The 20880-nt window shown below is 44.6% G+C and overlaps 1 protein-coding gene across 2 annotated transcripts in view; it reads right to left on the bottom strand.

Annotated features, from left to right (window-relative positions):
• Positions 1-14589, bottom strand: part of midn (midnolin) — a 32014-nt gene extending 17425 nt beyond the window's left edge. The window contains exons 1-4 of one of the 2 annotated variants that reach the window (XM_031786163.1): positions 14351-14589; positions 10998-11225; positions 8930-9017; positions 8640-8702 (exon numbers count right to left, since the gene is read on the bottom strand). In XM_031786163.1, the coding sequence (XP_031642023.1) occupies positions 8640-8702; positions 8930-9017; positions 10998-11218 (372 nt within the window). In that variant the 5' untranslated portion in view covers positions 11219-11225; positions 14351-14589. Of the gene's footprint in view, positions 1-8639; positions 8703-8929; positions 9018-10997; positions 11800-14350 lie in introns of those variants that run through there. The other variant, XM_031786162.1, reaches the window with a different exon arrangement.
• Between the last annotated feature and the right edge of the window lie 6291 nt (positions 14590-20880).

Below are 20880 nucleotides of genomic sequence, written 5' to 3'. Positions count from 1 at the left end.
GACGTGTCACCACTTGGCCTGGAGGACACATTCGTCCCACACTGCTCCAACAATCTCCATGGTGTCTCACCCTCCCACATCCAGGGCCTTGTTACTGCTCTGGCCACTCATGGGGGGTTGTGGTGGTGGTGAAGGGAGAGCATTGACGGGTCAGAGAGCTCCACTCACCACTCAGTACACTGAGGTAATGACGTCTCAGGTTCTCCCAAATAGAAACAAGAGTACAAGAGGCTATCAGGACAATGTGACACTTAGGTTCCGAAAAACTTCAACGCCCTGTGTGCATTCCTAAGAGAAAGAGGGAGAGAGAGAGAGAGAGAGAGAGAGAGAGAGAGAGAGAGAGAGAGAGAGAGAGAGTGAGAGACAGAGGACAGAGCACAGAGAACAGAGGGAGCGCTCCCTCCAGACCCATAAGCCTTTGGGGTGTGCTTGTGTGTGCTGACCTGTTTTTAACCCTCTGAATCATCAGGCTCTGCCCTCCATCATTCTCCCCTCTTTCTTTTGCTTATTTATTTTTCTATCGACCGCCGGCTCTCTGCAGCCACGGTGACCTTTGCACGTTGGTATTGACACACATTGGAGGAGAGGGGCGAGGGAGGGGGGAGGACGAAGGGGGTGGGGGGACGTCACCCAACACAACACCTCTTTCTCTCAGCATCTCACAATTAAGCAAAACGACTATTGAACTGGCATAGGAATATGAACCCAAGATTATTCACAAGTCCTAATCACATGCCATGTTAACACAGTGACTGACTATGATGGTGATGACGACTAAAATAAATACAAGCACTGAACCATTGTGGTGCTGTTCTTGGTAAGGGCAGGCACAGGAACAGAGGTGAGACGGTTCTAGGAAACTCCTCACACAAAGGTCACCTGTTAGTCAACCAAGGGGGACAGGCGAAAAGAGAGAGGGAAGAAAGGAGAGTGGGATCGAACGGCAGGAGGGGTAGTTGATTGTGTCCCTCACTGACAGCTGTCAGGAGAATGACTAGGCAGTTTGCAAAACCCTGTCACACACACAAAAGAGAACAAAACACATACACACACACACAAAGCCAAAGGCCTTGAGGGAGTCACAGAGCTGTGTTTGATTAGGGGGGGGGGGTAGAGCGAAGAGATGGCAGTGTGTACGGGGGGATGACACATCAGTGTGGCTGTGTTGAGAGAGAGAGGAGGGAGAGAGAGAGAGAGAGAGAGAGAGAGGAATAGAGAGGCATTTCATCTCCGTTTAAAGACAAGTGTGGATTATTAAAAAACACACCAAAATGAGACAGATGATGCGTTCATACCGAGCTCCCAACGCTGCATGGCAAACCTCAAATTAGTCAGATACGCAAAACTCCCCTCTCCTGTTCTGTCTCTCTGTTCTTCTCCATCCCTCACTCCCTCACTCCCTCACTCCCTCACTCCCTCACTCCGTCTCTCCCCCTGTACATGTGTCACTCCTGGCCCTGGTGTCTCACTGGTTGACTCATGAAGCCAATTCTGAAGTTCTCACCTAAACCCCATGACCCAGCCTGTGTTTCACACACGTAACACCGTGTGTGTGGAGACCTCCCCTCTTTAACCATCTGCTTACACACCGCCAACCGCCCACCACAATGTTCCCATTAGATCAAAATGATAAAGGCCACGAGCCCACATAAACAAATGCATTAAGCGACCTAAGAAATGGCAGGAGCTACAGAACTCTCAGCCTGCCCTTTAAACCTCTCACTCTCAGGTCTTTGTGGTCCCTGCCTTATTTTCCCCTCCAGAAATAAGTAAGGAACCCAAATAAGCCCCTGGGCTCAGAATTTCAGCCTGGGTCTGATTAGTCATTCTGCCCTCCGTGTCAGATTGAAAGGGGAGGACAGGGTGAGAAATGGGGCAGGCTGCATATAGGAGCCGGGGGTGGAGCCAGGGGTGGAGCCGGGGGTGGAGCCACGGGCTGTGAACTGGAACACCTGAAATAGGTCAGTCTCCTAAGAGATAGGAGGTAACACTAACAGCTACAGCTACATACTGCAGGAGAGGATGTTGAAACCATAATGTAAAAACAGCTCAGATAGAGTTTCACTAACTAGAAAACCTCAGTGGTTACGGCACATCCCTGTCCATACACGCCTTTCTGCTCTCTCGAGACAAGTCTGTGTGAGGTTGATGTCAGGGCCGAAAAAAATAACTAAGCAGACAAAGAGCCTCCATCAGAGTCTTAAGTCTTCAACCTCCACCTTCCTTCGTCCTTGGTGTCTTTACAAATTCCAAAGCTCTAGGAAGACAGCCACTCCAGTAGTGGGGGATGGCAGTGAGCCTGCGTTACGTTGAGACAGACAGGAATGGTCGTTTCATTGTTCCTATCACCCTGACTCAGCGAGAGTGGCATGTGGAAGCGAAGAGCGAGGACAAACCATAAGAACAAGGCGTGCGTTTTGAACGGTATATTTCCTAAACAGTGCCGTGATATAAGTCAATGACAGCCTATCTGTTAACTGGGTGTTTAAGAAGATACAGAGACACCTGCTTCTGTTCAGATCAACATGACCTCCGTCTGCCATTTTGTTTTTGTTGTTGGGGTGTCATTTTGTGTAGCTGTAGCAGCAGGCTTCGGTTGCTATGCAGTGACAGGAGGATATGATAAGCAGAGACCGGGAGGAGGGAGAGAGGATGGATGGGGGGGGGGGGTGAGGGAGAAAGAGAGGATGTAGAGAAGTGGGGATGGGGGTAGGGTGTCAGAGAGGAGATGGTGGTGGATGGTGATGAAATATTCAGTGAGAGTGTGACTCTGCCTCCTTTTCTCTTTTTTTCTCCAACTCTGCAGTTGACAGTTTTATTTATTGGGGTCCCTGTGGTTCAAGGAACTCATTTGCAGGCGTTCTTCCTTTGCACACTAAGCATACTGAGAGAGAGAAGGAGAGACGGATGAAAGGAGGGAGGGAGAGAGAGAGGGAGCTGGGAACAGGACTGAGCTGACATTCATGAACAACTGAGCAGCATTTGCGTCAGAGCCCAGAGAGGACAGGGATCTGTGGAAGGGTTCAAGCGAAGGAATCGCCCTTCTCCTTCAGCTGCATTACGGCTGAGTAGCTCCTGGTCAACCTATCAAACAGATAGGTGAAGGGGGGAAGAGGAGGTCACAAACCAGCTTATTAACCTGCCTATCGACCCAAATGTTTTGATCGCACTGGGAAACTATTGATACGCTCCTTGTGCAGACAGACACTGGGTAAAGATGCAATAACACGATTCTCAAAAGAGGAGAAAAAAATCAATCATGCCACAAATCCTAAAAAGCAGGCCCCGTCTTCAAAGGACCCATCAATGGCTAACCCATCAAAACATAAAGCGAAGAGGGTGAATGAGTTACAGTGAACCAGCTGGCTATCAGCGAATTTGCCCAGCTGGGTGAAAAAAAAGAGACAGAATGGTAAAGTTCATAATGATAAGGTTCTTGGTTCCAACTCCCCCCCCCCCCCCCCCCCCCCCACCTCTCCAACCCCCCCGGCCCTCTACATTACCTCTGCTTCCAGCCAAGCACAATGGCTTTGAAGGTTCTAAGGCAACAGAGGCAGCAAAGCAATCCAGTCTATTCGCTCGCCTTGACGTATTACATCTCCTGCTGCTATCGCGGGTGCATCCCTCTCTCATACACACTCTCCATTCTCTAGGAGATCAAAGATGGTGCAACACCAATGCACAAGGTCTTTGATTCCAATTGAATGAACACGTTCTGACTAGTCTCTGCGATAAGGGTGGCGGGGGAGAGAGAACGAGGGCCAGGCTTAACCACATGCTGGCTCTACAACAGGACACAACATTGAAAGGAACGTAGATGAATAAAACAACATTTGGAGTAGATCCCCATTCATTATTATTCGGCAGCGCTGAGATGCGGCAGCCGGTAGAGTTTGTGTGTACTATTTACACAGAGGGAGTACAAAACGAGAGCTATATGCGATGCCATCATAGTAAATGAACATGACAATTACACTAGGTCCAACGGGTCTCAACCCATCTGATTTAGAATGAGTACATCAGAGGGCCGGGCCGATCATAACATAGTCCGCAGGCCTGATGCCTTTGAACGGTAGTGAGAAAACGAAACCCGCCCAACACCTCCTGTACAGTTGTGTTGTGCTAATTACCTACATGTGACATTGGGGTATTTTTCTATCTGTTGTGATATTCCTGGCTTCCACCGCCTCCCACACGCTAGCCCACCGCCTCCCACACGCTAGCCCACCGCCTCCCACACGCTAGCCCACCGCCTCCCACACGCTAGCCCAGTCAGTCACGATCATCATGCTGCAGGGGCACTTGAAGCACAAAGGAGGCCAGCGGATGAAGAACAATGACGGTCACGACACAATACAGACTTTATTTTCGCTGGACACACACGCACTCACATAATCTTTGTCACTCTCTCTCAAACACAAACACACAGAAACAATAGGACAAAGACCATATCTGCAAATCCATCTCCCCCGTTTCTCAAACACACCTTGGCACCCCTCCTGTATGTGCCCGTCTGTATCAGAAAGAGATTACAAAGGTGCAGAAACACTCCACCAGCTTAATGCGCTCCCAGGCTAGGACTTATGGGTCACGGAAACAAATAGTTCCTCTATTCACTATTGTCTTTCAGTCTTATAATATACAATTCGATTTACACATTCTGCTCCGAAATTATTTATTTATGTAACGAGAAGGCAAGACTCCTGCCTGTATACAAAAGCTTTGATTTGACACAGGGAGACAGCAGGCCGGTTTTATAGATGGGGAGATGCTCTTATATTGACATGGCAAGTCAGTAATTTTTCAATTCTTTCCACTCCCAAATCCTCAATACAATTAAAGAACAATGATTTCCAGTAGTGTCTGACTGGCTGATTAACTACCATCTTGATGAGGTGGGTATAGAGCAGGGGTCTGGAAAAAGACACATATTGACCAATTGCTTTGAGCAGTGTGCTAGGCACACAGGCACGGACAGGCACACACACACACACACGCACCACACACACACCACACACACAGTTTATGATGTACTTCTAACACATGAACAGAATACCTTATCTAGAAAAGAACTTGGACCATCTGACTATAAGGTGGAGGTGCATGAATGGACCATATAGTTATAGCCCTATGACAAGACAAGGCCTTATCGGAGCTCCATCACCAGCATTCAGAACACTTCTCTACTCCTCTACCTCAGAGGTGACCTTTTCTCCTCTCCCCCTCCCTCCCTCCCTCTGCTCATCTCCTCATCTTTGAGTCACGCCTGTCCTTCCAAACATCCTCCCTCCGTGGCTCAGAACAACCTGTACACAACACGCCACAACGCCCTAAAACAAATCGCCGTGACTCACCAAGGCCACCTATGGCTCCCGCCTTTCTGTCCCACATCCCCCCTGCCTGGCCTGGCCCACCAAGCTCCCTGGAGGAGGGGAGCTGGTGGAAATGATGAGAGGGGTGACCCAGAGGTGATCCTCCACATAATGTTAGATCCCACTATTAGCATCTATCGGTTTTCAGACACAATGACAATTCTGAATCTTTTTCAGAGCCCAGCGGAGGCTGGTGGAGGAGGGTGTTGGGAGACAGAGGGACGAAGAGAGAAAAGGTACAGCAGAAATGTAACAATGTACTCCTCAGGGACCTGGCCAACATACAGCCTCCCCAAAGACAAGCTGTGTTCTTACTCCAGGAAAATATGTCAATCTTCTCCTCCCTGCCGTCCTCCCTCTATCCTTCCTGCTGGGCTATACATTGATTTTGAAACGGCATCATAGCACTGTTTTACTTAATTGGCTCCAGCCTACATGGAAAACAGAGTCATCGGGGAGACCTTAACCTAAGGCTTGACTCTCAGTCATTGTTTTTGTATTGGAGGGTTGGTCAGCTTGGCAGGTTCTGTGGACTGGACTGGGGTTTATTCTTTAAAATGTGGAACAAAGGGAGATGTGGGGGAAGGGGAGGGCAGTGCATGGGGGATGGTTAGGTTAAGTGGCAGTAACAGTTCACGATGCTGATCATACTCAACCACGGTAAGCATCCCTCTTCCTCTCCCTAGATAGCTACCATATTTCTCACAAACAGACCAGTAGCTACATCGCTCTGAGTCCAAGCTCGAAGGGGGCTTTCATTCTTCCATCAACAGAAGCAAGCCTCTTAAATACAGCCTGCTGCACAGACAGACACTCTCTCAGGCTCAACCTAAACCTATCTCTGGCAGACAGAGGGAGAAAACCAGCCCAGTCTTGATGGACTGTCAGGAGGTGGTGGCTTAATGCAGATTAGATGTCAGGAGAAAATTTGCCTGGGAAAGCCAAGAAGACGAATTAAGGGAGCCAGTGCCCTTGATAGAGGCCAGCCTATTCTGTCACCGTCTGAATATAGCAGGAGCCTACTGGAACCAGCGGGCAGGCATTAGGTAGAGAACAAAACTTGCAAACCACAGCACATTCAAATGATAGGGCTATGGACGAGTTGTTAAACAGAAAGGAGAGAGAGAGAGAGAGAGAGAGAGAGAGAGAGAGAGAGAGAGAGAGAGAGAGAGAGAGAAAAAAAAGGTCCTCCCTTTCCATGAAACACTTTCCCTCTAGCTCTACGGAAGTCCGAAATAGATCTCTCCCTGGAAGCCACCTGGCTGGGCAGGTTGTGGCATACTCCTCTGAATCCCAGTATGAAGCAAGAGAATACTGGAAGCCGTTATCAGCTGGGCTTCTATGAAGACACTGAACTTCCTGGTACAAAACCTGATCTCCAATACCGACCAGACTACACATAGTTGGGGGGAGGGAAGAGTGCGACATAGGGGGACGTTTAACCTACCACTTTTCCTAATGTTACCAGCCAGCAACTAGCCACAACATCTTATCCCTATGGCTATTTTTGGAATCGTAGGGGTATCTGTTAACCTATCAGACACATTTAAGAGCTCAGTGCATTGATTGATTTTTGATAGCCTCCAAGTTGGAGGAGGAAATGAATAGGAAAGCTCTTGTGTTCCTATTTTCTAATCTTACCCGGTATCTGTAATCTCTCCCCAATCTATATCTTCCCATTCCGCCTCATGAATTATGAAGTGGGAATCAATTCTCCTAGATAAAAAAAAACCCACATTCAATCATATATACATTATGTTTCATACGGGTTTCTTCCTTTACTAAACTTTCATTGTTGGCTGTGCATATGAGCACATTGAATGACTCACCAGGAGACATGAATAGTTCCACAATCTCACGTTCTTACAGTAAAGTCTTGAGAAACAAAGGGCAGGCTTGATGAAGAAGGAAGTCCTACCAAAGTGACTCATAATGACTGTAGGGCCTAACTACTGTACATGCCCTTTCCTGCTGCTTGCCTGCCCCGTGAGAGGAGGAGAGCCGAGGCGAGGGCAGCAGGTCTTGACTACAGAGCTGTGGAAAGTCAGGGCACAGACTGTTTGATGTTGGCACTGTTGAAGTATGGGAAAGCCTTTGCCTAGTGGAAACAGTCAGTGTTGGCCACCCGGCAAAGTCGTAACGCATGATGATAAAGGCTTCCAGCCCAACCAACCCCCACGCACACACACACACGCACTCACTCATCTGTCGTCACCGTTGTGCTGTGCGCAGGCAGGCTAGGCGCTGAGATCACACACACAATAAAGCCAGGATTTCCAGTGTAAAAATATCAGCGGGAGAGAAGCCACACTGAGGTTTTGACATGTGTTTAAAGTTTTTGACTTTACCAGCAGCCCTGCTGGAAGGCTTTATGTTCTCAATCTTTATCATCTTGATGTTACTTGAGAAAACTTGCTACTTCAATGTCACACAAAACCTCAAAATATAGGTGTGCAACTAGTCCATTTTATTGAGGTCGTATCTAACATTGGTGACATATTTTTTACTGCAACTATTACGTGCATCACAGAGACACAGCACACCTTGAGTCAGTCAGCTGCTGAGACAATACGTCATCGCTGTCTCTCTCTCTCTCTGAGGTTGAGGAGGTGAAGTGAGATCAGATCTTATCACTTTACATTCAGTATTGATCATATCAGTGACTCAGACCAAACCAGTGACTCATATTCATGCTGTATTTCAACAGTTCCAGAGAGGTACATCGAGTTCTTGGCCACTTTGTTCTCATGCATTCTATGCTTCCAGGAACGATAGGCTAATATTGATTGAAATGCCTATCTGTCAATTGAATCTCTGTTTATGAGTTTAGTGTATAGCTGTGTTGGCTTCCTGGAAACATCTCTCTGAGTCTCTGTGGTGAGAGGAGAGCCAGAAGGGAGAGCCAGTCAGGGCTTTGCACAAAGAGGGCGGGGGGGGGGTGACTTCACTCTCAATCAGGCCCATGTTGGGTGGGGTTTGCTTGGGCTTGCTTGTTTAAGAGGCTAACATTACACATGGGAAGAGTCTGGTGTAGCAGCAGCCTGTCTCATATATGAATGAGGTCTTCTCTATACTGCTCCAGCTTCACATGCAAACAGGTCTCATGCACTTTAAAACACACTGCTTCTTTTCAGGGGCAATCCGTTTAGGTTAAACCAGCGGTATGTCAAAGCACTTCTGAAATCATTAGATGATCTCCAACGCAGGGCTACTGAACGGTCTTCTCTTGAAGGTCACTTAAATACCATTATTTGAGAGAGTTCTTACCTGAGTTTCTGTTAAACTCTCCAAAGCTTGCATCACTGACTGTTCTGGTCTTGATGCTTGAGACTTCAAAGAAAGAAGAAGAAGAAGGACATTATTTACTGGTAAGCCTTGGTAGACAAAGGAGAAAGGCTGAGCCTTGTGCATTCAAAGATGACTGAGAGGAGATCAACACAGACTTAATTACCTACATTAATCTGTCTGATGCTATTAACATGTATTATCTTGAACCCAAACAACCCCCCAGGGCGTTTAGCTAAACAAACACAGATGAGGTGTATAATTATCCTTACCATTAAGCCTGCTTCAACTGTAGGTACAAGGGTTAACTTGCTCCCATCAGAGATCCCTAGGTCCTGGAGTTTTCCTGAACTCAAACGCCTGAGGGGGAGAAATAAATAACCATATTAGTTTACAGTCAAACTGGCATTTTAACTGATTAACTGACATGACTCTATTCACATTTCAGAAGCGCCAACCTTTGTGCAGTTAGGTGAGTCTTCAAAATGTATTTAGAAAAACAACCTGTATGAAAGTCTGCTTGACGGAGAGAGCCGGCATATTGATCCGCTATCATACACTATTTCAATTTCAAGTAGTGGGGCTTGACAACTGTTAACAGTGGATATTTGACACCACTGCCATTGCCTGAAGGAGAGGACTATTTTCTCTCATGATGCTGGACAGGAGGTTATGACAACTTCTTGGAGGACAACAAAATCTGATAGTTGAGGGTTATGACCTCTCCATAAACATTGCATGTTCCATTTGAAATGATGAATAATGTGTGTTTATTCACATGAAATAGACCTAAGCGTTTGCATTTGTACAAAATCTTTCAATTAACAGCCTACTATTTGACTTCCCTAAAAGGCATAGTTTGGTCCATTCATGTTCACTATTGGAGAACCATGAGCATGCAATGCCCTACTCATCATCAGTTGGAGACAGGTTTATGTGTGTTCTCTGATGACAGTTACTGGAAAGACTTTCCAACACATTGAAATGGTATGTAACCATAGGGTGATCATTTGCATTTGAAATGTTTGGACATAACATGGCATTTGTTTCTGCACAATGCATTTTTGTACAACTAACGCGTTTAGGAACACTTGTAGGCCTACGTCTATTTACTGAACAGCCATGTCATTTGTCATTCTGAATGGTCATTTTCAGGACCTCGTCATGTCAAAAAAAGAGGTGGAAAAAACGCGAGGCTAGCGGAAGCGTTGTGAGAAGCCTACTGTACAGTACAGTGTGAACACACCTCCAGCTGGAGAAAGGCAGTCAGCAGCGCATAACGTATTTGGAGAGGATTTTAAAAATGTTCTCGGTTTTAAGGCCTGATGTGATTTGGAGGCGATTACACCGGGAGACATGGGACGGGTGTTATTTAAAAGCACACAAAAAAACAATGCGACTGGTTGATTTGAAAGTACAAAGACACCTTTAACATACCAACTCCCCTCCCCTCCATTGTCATTTAACGCACGAAAATCCGACTCAATTGAAAATCAGCAAATATTACAGTTTCCGTTTGCTTTAAATAAAACAATAATTACAGTGCAGATAGATTTTAGATTGTGACGCGTTGTTAAACTATCCCCATTGTTCTCGAGTGCTCCCCTATTCAAAATGGCAAATACGTGATCTCCCAATTTTCTCCAGGGGAGTTCCTTGTAATAAAACGTGAGCATAAACCAATGCATATGCGTTCCCTGGTGTGAGAGGAGATTGTAGAAAGCTGGGTGTAACCATAGATCATGAAAGAGGAGGAATTAAAGAGATTCCTTGTGCTTCGCCCTCATCTAATCTTCCCATAACCCCAACCGTGGAATAAATGCAATTGTGCACCCGACACCCGACACAACACAAAGCCTCTAAATAATTGTGTATTTATTTAAGACCAAATCCTATGTTCAGACAAACGGCAGCTGGATAAATAAAGTAAACATGCACTGTATGCATTTCGTTCAGCTGTTAATCATTTGTATAATATATTTAATCATTAATGGTATGGTATGTATAATGAACCCTGAAGGAGGCAATGCCCCACGACTCCCTCATAAATACTGCTTCAAACCTTGACTGACAAATGTGCGTCTTCCATGCGCAATTCGATACTTGCCGCACTGGCCGGCTTTAATGGTCAATAGCTGCTTAGCTTGAATACAGTGCTGCTGATATGACACCTATGCCATTCTTGATCTACACAATACAGTTTAAATAAGTGCAAAATATAGACATCAATAGAAATCCATGATTTGTACAGAGCAAATGTATGTACAATGTAGTCTACTATATCGTGTATGCACATAACATTTGACCGTAGGATATGCTGATGTTTATAGATGTACTCACGTTTCTTTATGTAGAAGGGTGAGTCTTTCTTTTGGTACTTTGAGTCTCTGAGAAAGCTTTCTCTTCAGTCCTTCCACAGTCTCCTCCAGGGGAAGAGAGAGCTCGAAGCGTGTGCCGGTTGTGGAATGGATGTACAAATTCATGGAGGGTTCACTCGGGACGGCCTCGCAAGACGGAGCCCCGCGGCTGGTGCAGCTCCGGGCGCTAGGATGTTGGTCCATTCGATAGCTTGTGGTCAGGGGGGAGACAAGGCGAGTGGAGCGGGGTTGGAGAGAAAGAGCAGACCCTTTACACAGTGTCCCTTGTTTTCAGAGAGAGAAACGGCTTGCATTCAAAAGAAAGAAATATAATCTCTCTCCTGGTGTCTTTCTGTCACTGTATACCGAGTCTGAATAAACCAGTTTTCCCTCTTCTGATTATATAATGAGAATATTCCCCGAACGAGTCTAATAGAGAAATACTTTGTTGCGCTTTTCTTGTGCATGCGGCTTGCTCAAGAGATGTTCCAACTTCCACTCCAAATGTTCCAGATTTGTAAATGCTACAGAGGTGGATGAATGCCAGGCAGCTATACTAGTATCACAGGAATATGCCAAGGACCATCAATTAGAAATATTGCCTTTCTGAGAGAAAATGCGCAATATAGGCTATACCTCTCTGTCCTTATTGTTTTAAATGAATGGGACTGAAAACTGCCTTGAAGCCAAATACAAGACCTACAGAATGCAAAGCCTCATAAGATTAATACAGTAAAGCTCTCTGCTGCGCACCCATGCCCACCGCAGCTCCAATGAAAAGTCGACACTGAGCATTGTCACAAAGTAGCTCACTTCCACCACGACAAAAACACGCCTACAGTCCGCAGACATTCTACCCAATCACAAGAGAAGTCCTTTAGGACGCTGTTGATCTAAACCAATGGCAAAAGTAGATTCACACCCACGTGGAGGACAGATGTCTCGTTTTTTCTCTTCCACACCATTTGGATCACAAAAACCAATCGGTTTGAAGGGGGCTAGGCCTTGGAGCGTCACGCAATAATACGATAGTTCCAGCCCACTCAGGCAATTTTAGGCCATTCATAATATATTACAATCACAACATATAGCCCTATAAGTGGTGGAATTTCAAATCCTAAACTAAAGGCTGCTGTAATGAAAACAAACTATGTAAAATTCTTACCTAGATGCTTTATGTGGGTAGGACTTTAAATGTAGGATGATGTTTTATTATAGGTTATGAAGACTACAATGGCAGCAATGCATGTAGGTTGCCACATTGTCTATATCCTATAACTATGTTATGTATTTTCAATGTTGCGCAATCTCAAGTTTCACATGTTGGCTGTCATCGTCATCATTTATAGTACAGTGCTGACGTCATTTCCTTCCTTCTAACCTCTGCTGCATCCAAATCCATTAGAAGGTAATCGCGCACGGAATGCAAATAACACAATAAACCGGGTATTCTCTTCAGGAAGTGCGGTTCGGCATCAGATCTTTGGGATATTCTCGGGAAAGAATATGGACACTGGTGGCAAACAGGGCTCGGCTCCTACGTCATGCATTCCCTACAATCAGTTTTACAAGAAAAAGAGCCCATGTTTGCTACTCAGATCCACCGGATATTCCGTGCGTAGGCCTACAGGTAATTGCGCATTGCCAACTGGTTAGAAACTATCCATATGTTTATCCACTGGATTTCTCTGAAAGCCCATACCCTTCTTTCTGCAACATAAACTCACATACCATACTTGGGCGACAGTTATGCGTGTCAACTGCTAAATATCACAGACATCAGGTTACTTCAGAGAAGTGCTTTCTCAATTTTTCCTCCTGGAAAATCTCACTGGCTTGGGCTACATGGCCATAAGAGCTACAAGAGAGAATGTTTAAACGGGCCACCACTGTACCTTAACCTATGTACAGTAAAGGGAGAAATATGTATATGTGTATTCTATGTAGGGCAAATATCGACAAAGGGCGCTGAAGAAAACCAAATACTCGCTCGCCCTCCAGTGGTCAATGTGGGCACTTTGGGAGGCTGAATTTGACAGGTGAATCCCGACCCTGTTGACCCCTAGGACCTAGGCGGTCTACACACCTGTTGTAACAGGTTTTTGGCACTATAATCTGGTTAGAACATCGAATCCACAAGAACTTAATCTTGTTTTCAGGAAAGGCAAGTGTGTTTAGGAAAGACAAGAAGGCATCAATGTTGAAGAAGACATTGCCTATTGTTGCAGGTGTGTTTAACAAATTTGTAATTTATTTAATTAGGCAAGTCAGTTAAGAACAAATTCTTATTTTCAATGACAGCCTAGGAACAGTTGGTTAACTGCCTTGTTTAGGGGCAGAACAACAGATTTAAAAAAAAATATATATATATATTTTCTTTTACATTGTTAGCTCAGGGATTTGATATTGCAACCTTTCGGTTACTAGTCCAACGCTCTAACCACTTGGCTACCTGCCGCCCCATGACAATAGAAGTAAGCTAGCCTACCGGTAATGACCCTCTGAGTATAGGTACAGCTGACAGAGTCGGTGTAGCCTAATGATATCATATCACAGACTGTCTATAAAGAGAGGTAGGCTGTGTTGCTTATATTGACATTATGGGTGCTGTCATCAGCTATCCTATAGGTCAGGGATAACCACCACTGTTATTGTCTGCAGATGGCAGGTAGCATCAGTTGACACATCAATTGAATCTTGCATAGCCTACATGTAGTTGTATCATTTTGAAACTGTTAACAGTGAAATGTGATGCATGTAGCCTAAAACAAACCCCATCTGTGACACAATGTCGGCTATTCGTTTCAGTTATTGTCTACGTGCCTCAGGTGGCCTTTTATTTAAAATGTAAAAAAAATGGTTTTGCTTATACATTTCCAAAGGTAACTTACCTCCAATGTGAGGTAAGAAACATGAACAAAGCCATTCCCCGCACCTGTTTCAGTACAAATCTGAGTGACGGGGCTGGGGAAATATAACCAATCTCAAATTCATAAACAGAGCTCTGGATGCAAGGACTGACCATCCATGTCACAGTTATAGTTTGAACTGTGTTTTGAAGCTATATTGTGTTTGTTTACAGTTACTGTGTTTATTTTGGGGTTCTGATGGGGTAGGACAGTTGAACTGAGCTTTTGAGGCATTTATTTATACGTTTTATTCCTCAAGAATCAATGTGTACATATTCATTTACAAGTCCAAAAATGAATGTAGCAACTGCAGATTGCCCCTTTGAGTCAAAGTTATTAAAACTATAGAATCATAATTTACCACATTATACAAATTATGAATTATTATATAGGTTTGACATGATTCCAAGGTCGGAATGGAACTTACCAATTATTGTGGCGAGAACTTTAAAGCTTTTGTTTTTCAAACACGTTTCCCCAGATTTGCCATGTAAATCTTCCCAAACTGAGAAACACAGGTATGTCCAGTTAGCATCCACTGTGGCAGTAAGTTCTCAGACAAATCTGTGAGTCTTCACTGTAGTAAGGACCACTCTGTAGCCTATTTCTCTTGCTTACCACTTGAGTGTCTTAAAATTCCCGTGTGATGTTTGCGCATCGGTGTCTTTTGTACTACAAGCACAATTCGGAAGATGAGGCACCTCTTGTCCTAGCCCTCTAGGTCTAGGATATGGGTGGAGAGTAATGGTTCTTGATATGTCAGCATGTGATTTAAGGTAGCCACGGAATTCCTCCTCACATGCAAGTTCCTTTCCAAGACCTGCTGCCTGATTCGTTCTCCACTATCGGAAAGAATGTGCTTGCACAAAGGTTTAAATCGCTTCACGGGATTGGTAGGGTCTCTGTGGGAGTGCCTCTACGGTAGTCTAAACAAGGGTAAGAACTTGAATCCCTCTCAGGACAAGGTCCTTATAAATCATATTCAACTGACTTACGACCTTAACAAAAAGTAAATTAAGTATAGAGATTTCAGGGGTGTAACCTTCCGCTGACGACAAGAATGACAACATTCAAAGAAGAAAAAATCTCTTGGCAACCAGTGTAGGAAAACACAGTGCATGGTTACCAACTCACCCGAATACAAATAAACAAAAGTTATTTCAGCAAATGACCAGTTCTGCAGGTGGTAATATACCTGGCAATCATCAAACAATGGCAATCCTATACCAGGAATTGGATTTTGACACAGTTATTACACATTCAATATACATTAATACAAGTCCCTCATTGTTCATGTGGTACGTGTAGATGTCAGTTTGTGTGCAGACTTGTCAATAAACCCTTAAATGAAGCACATCAGTAGATTTGATGCAGTAAGTTGCAGTGTAGTCAGTATATGGCAGGCTAAAAAGGTATTGTTATTCATTCATGTGTTGTTTCAGTATCAAATCCAATCCAATCAAACTTTATTTAAAGTGTAGGCCTATTTAATATCGCAACACACTTCACATTAAAACAATAAAGTATGGGAGCACACTGTACAAAAATGCCAATGTTGTTTAAAACACAGATGTGTGAGTCAATATACCTGATGCCCCTTATTTTCTTAAAGACAGGGTGTTGTTATTATGCTCACTAGTCTTGTTGAGGCAAGTGAGGCCAAAGCATTTTAATGATGAACCTGTACCCACAGGCGTAGACGCTGGTGGGATGACTCTGAGGGAGTCACAGTCCCAAACATCACGACTCAGTCACATCACAGCATGCTGAGTAAGCCTCTTCCCAGCCCAGAGAGAGAAGGAGGGGTGGGGGGACTGAGAGACAGAGGGGAGGATGAGAAACAAGCACCACTGTCTGCTGCACTGTAAAATACAATCCAGCTGTTTCAACTAATTATTAAGAAGTAACTGCTTCCACAGCCTTTTTTTTTGTTTACTCAACTTTGTCCAAGTGTTACCAGAACAAACCAAAAAATAGTTGGCCCAAACCTAGCTCCAACAACATAGCTAAGGCAGTAGGAAGCTCACTCATCCATTTATACACAGATGATACAGTCTTATACTCAGCTGACCCCTCCCCGAATTTTGTGTTCAATGCTCTACAACAAAGCTTTCTTAATCTCCAACAAGCTTTTTCTTCCCTTAACCTTGCTCTGAACACCTTCAAAACAAAGATCATGTGGTTGGGTAAGAAGAATGGCCCTCTCCCCAAAGGTCCTCTCATTGGACCTTATGATCACTCGGCTACACAGCTGACGCCTGCTGAACTCTTCATTAACATGGCACTTCATGTTGTTTATCTGTCGGCCCCAGCCTCAAACTCAAGCCCTGTGTGTAGCTAACTGACCCTCTCTGCTAGAGGTCGACCGATTAATCGGAATGGCCGATTAATTAGGGCCGATTTCAAGTTTTCATAACAATCGGAAATCGGTATTTTTGGACACCGATTTGGCTGAATTTTTGTTGTTGTTGTTTACACCTTTATTTAACTAGGCAAGTCAGTTAAGAACACATTCTTATTTTCAATGACGGCCTAGGAACAGTGGGTTAACTGCCTTGTTCAGGGGCAGAATGACAGATTTTTACCTTGTAAGCTCGGGGATTCAATCTTGCAACCTTACAGTTAACTAGTCCAACGCTCTAACCGCCTGATTACATTGCACTCCACGAGGAGACTGCCTGTTACACGAATGCAGTAAGAAGCCAAGGTAAGTTGCTAGCTAGCATTAAACTTATCTTATAAAAAACAATCAATCAATCATAATCTCTAGTTAACTACACATGGTTGATGATATTACTAGTTTATCTAGCGTGTCCTGTGTTGCATATAATCGATGCGGTGCGTATTCGCGAAAAAGGACTGTCTTGCTCCAACATGTACCTAACCATAAACATCAACGCCTTTCTTAAAATACACAAGTATATATTTTTAAACCTGCATACTTAGTTAATATTGCCTGCTAACCTGGCTCCTTGCGAACTCTGTGAAGACTATTTCTTCCTAACAAAGACAGCCAACTTCGCCAAATGGGGGATGATTTAACAAAAGCGCATTTGCGAAAAAAGCACAATCGTTGCACGACTGTACCTAACGATAAACATCAATGCCTTTCTTAAAATCAATCCACAGAAGTATATCTTTTTAAACCTGCATATTTTGCTAAAAGAAATCCAGGTTAGCAGGCAATATTAACCAGGTGAAATTGTGTCACTTCACTTGCGTTCATTGCACACAGAGTCAGTGTATATGCAACAGTTTGGGCCGCCTAATTTGTCAGAATTTTACGTAATTACGACATAACATTGAAGGTTGTACAATGTAACAGGAATATTTAGACTTATGGATGCCACCCCTTAGATAAAACAGCTCGTCGCTGTGCTTCAAGCACTGAGCTGTTTATGACTTCAAGCCTATCAACTCCCGAGATTAGGCTGGTGTAACCGATGTGAAATGGCTAGCTAGTTAGCAGGGTGCGCGCTAATAGCGTTTCAAACATCACTAGCTCTGAGACTTGGAGTGGTTGTTCCCCTTGCTCTGCAAGGCTTTTGTGGAGCGATGGGTAACGCTGCTTCGAAGGTGGCTGTTGTCGATGTGTTCCTGGTTCGAGCCCAGGTAGGGGCGAGGAGAGGGACGGAAGCTATACTGTTATACTGGCAATACTAAAGTACCTATAAGAACATACAATAGTCAAAGGTTACTGAAAAACAAATTGTATAGAGAGAAATTGTCCTAAAATTCCTATAATAACTACAACCTAAAACTTCTTTCCTGGGAATACTGAAGACCCCTTTTAAAAGGAACCACCAGCTTTCATATGTTCTCATGTTCTGAGCAAGGAACTTAAACGTTAGATTTTTAACATGGCACATATTGCACTTTTACTTTCTTCTCCAACACTTTATTTTTGCATTATTTAAACCAAATTGAGGCAATTTTTTATTGATGTATTATATTAAGTTAAAATAAGTGTTCATTCAGTATTGTTGTAATTGTCATTATTCCGAATACATTTTTTTAAATTGTCCGATTAATCGGCATCGACTTTTTTTGGTCCTCCAATAATCGGTATCGGCGTTGAAAAATCATAATCGGTCGACCTTGTAACGACGTTCGTCTGTAGAAGGAGAAGCGGACCAAAATGCAGCGTGGTGGTTACTCATGTTCTTTAATGAGAAAATGAACTATACATGAAATAACTTAAATATACAAAACAACAAACGGAACGTGAAAGGCTGTATAGGTTATCTTGTGACAACAAACACAGAGACAGGAACAATCACCCACGAAATACTCAAAGAATATGGCTGCCTAAATATGGTTCCCAATCAGAGACAACGATAATCACCTGACTCTGATTGAGAACAGCCTCAGGCAGCCATAGACTATGCTAGACACCCCACAAAACCCCAAGACAAAAACGCACCACAATAACCCATGTCACACCCTGGCCTGACCAAATAAATGAAGACAAACATAATATACTTCGTACAGGGCGTGATAGACCTCTACTCTCTGCCCATTTATCGCGATTTACCTGTTGTTGTTGTCTTAGCTGTTTACCCGTTGTTGTCTCACCCATTTTTGTCTTAGCTCTCCCAATCAACACCTGTGATTGCTTTATGCCTCTCTCTAATGTCAATATGCCTTGTCTACTGTTGGTTAGGGCAGCTCTCATTGTTTTATTTTACTGCTGAGCCCCTAGTCCTGCTCAACATGCCTCAGATATCCCCCTTGTCCCACCCCCCCAAACATGCGGAGACCGCACCTAGCTTAACTGATGCCTCCAGAGATGCAACCTCTCTCATCGTCACTCAATGCCTAGGTTTACCCCCACTGTACTCACACCCTACCATACCCTTGTCTGTACATTATGCCTTGAATCCAGCCTACCACGCCCAGAAATCTGCTCCTTTTATTCTCTGTTTCCAAAGCACTAGACAACCAGTTCTTATAGCCTTTAGCCGTACCCTCATCCTACTCCTCCTCTGTTCCTCTGGTGATGTAGAGGTTAACCCAGGCCCTGTGTCCCCCCCAGGCACTCTCATTTGCTGACTTCTGAAACCGTAAAAGCCTTGGCTTCATGCATGTTAACGTCAGAAGCCTCCTCCCTAAGTTTGCTTCATTCACTGCTTTAGCACACTCCGCCAACCCTGATGTCCTAGCCGTCTGAATCCTGGCTTAGGAAGGCCACCAAAAATTCTGATATTTCCATCCCCAATTACATTTTCCATCAAGACAACTGCTAAAGAGGGCGGAATTGCAATCTACTGTAGAGATAGCCTGCAGAGTTCTGTCATACTATCCAGGTCTATGCCCAAACAGTTCGAGCTTCTACTTTTAAAGATCCATCTCTCCAGAAAAAGGTCCCTCACTGTTGCCGCTTGTTATAGACCCCCCTCAGCTCCCAGCTGTGCCCTGGACACCATATGTGAATTGATTGCCCCAATCTATTGTCAGAGTTCGTACTGTTAGGTGACCTAAATTGGGATATGCTTAACACCCCGGCCATTCTACAATCTAAGATAGATGCCCTCAATCTCACACAAATTATCAAAGAACCTACCAGGTACAACCCCAAATCCGTAAACATGGGCACCCTCATAGATATCATGCTGACCAACTTGCCCTCTGAATACACCTCTGCTGTTTTCAACCAGGAGCTCAGCGACCACTGCCTCATTGCCTGCGTCCGTTATGGGTCTGCGGTCAAACGATCACCCCTCATCACTCTCTAAAACACTTCTGCGAGCAGGCCTTTCTAATCGACCTGGCCCGGGTATCCTGGAAGGATATTGACCTCATCTCATCTGTAGAGAATGCCTGGTTGTTCCTTAATAGTGCTTTCCTCACCATCTTAAATAAGCATGTTTAATAGAACTAAGAACAGATATAGCCCTTGCTTCACTCCAGATTTGACTGCCCTTGACCAGCACAAAAACACCCTGTGGCATACTGCACTAGCATCGAATGGTCCCCGCAATATGCAACTTTTCAGGGAAGTCAGGAACCGAAACACACAGTCAGTTAGGGAAGCAAAGGCTAGCTTTTTCAAACCTAAATTTTCATCCGGTTCTTGGTCACCTCCCTGACCAAGGCCCTTCTCCCCTGATTTTTTTGGTACCCTTTTTGGTACGCTTCCCCAGATCTGTGCCACAACAAACTGAGCAATTGGGGGAGAAGGGCCTTGGTCAGGCAGGTGACCAAGAACCCGATGGTCACTCTGACAGAGCTCCAGAGTTCCTCTAGGAAGCCACTCCTTGCCTTTTACCAAGGAGTGGTTTCTGTCTGGCCACTCTACCACAAAGGCCTGATTGGTGGAGCGCTGCAGAAATGGTTGTCCTTCTGGAAGGTTTTCCCATCTCCACATAGGAACTCTGGAGCTCTGTCAGAGTGACCATCGTGACCATCGGGTTCTTGGTTACCTCCCTGACCAAGGCCCTTCTCCCCCAATTGCTCAGATTTGCTGGGCAACCAGCTCTAGGAAGAGTCTTGGTGGTTCCAAACTTATTCCATTTAAGAATGATGGAGGCCACTGTGTTTTTGGAGACCATCAATACTGAAGACATTTTTAAGCACCCTTCCCCAGATCTGTACCTCGACACAATCCTGTCTCGGAGTTGGTATGGACAACCGAGCACTGAAGTGATCCTTGGTAAAGATTGCCACTCCCCCACCTTTGGAAGATCTGTCTTGCTGAAAAGGGTTATAACCAGAAAGTTTAACCTCAGTATTCAAAACACTCTTCCTTAACCACGTCTCAGTAATGACCAACACATCTGGATTGGAGCTGTGAACCCACACTTTCAATTGATCCATTTTAGGTAATAAGCTTCTAGTGTTTAACGGGCAGAAAACCCAGGCTTTTACGAGAGCAGAAATCAGTGAAGCAGATATGAGAGCACAAGTCAGAATTGGGGCTAGCAACAGTAGATGGGCCAGGGTGTACATGCACATTTC

Source organism: Oncorhynchus kisutch, linkage group LG13 (genome assembly GCF_002021735.2).
Source record: "Oncorhynchus kisutch isolate 150728-3 linkage group LG13, Okis_V2, whole genome shotgun sequence".
Classification (NCBI taxonomy): domain Eukaryota; kingdom Metazoa; phylum Chordata; class Actinopteri; order Salmoniformes; family Salmonidae; genus Oncorhynchus; species Oncorhynchus kisutch.
This window is presented reverse-complemented; position numbering and strand designations above follow the sequence as displayed.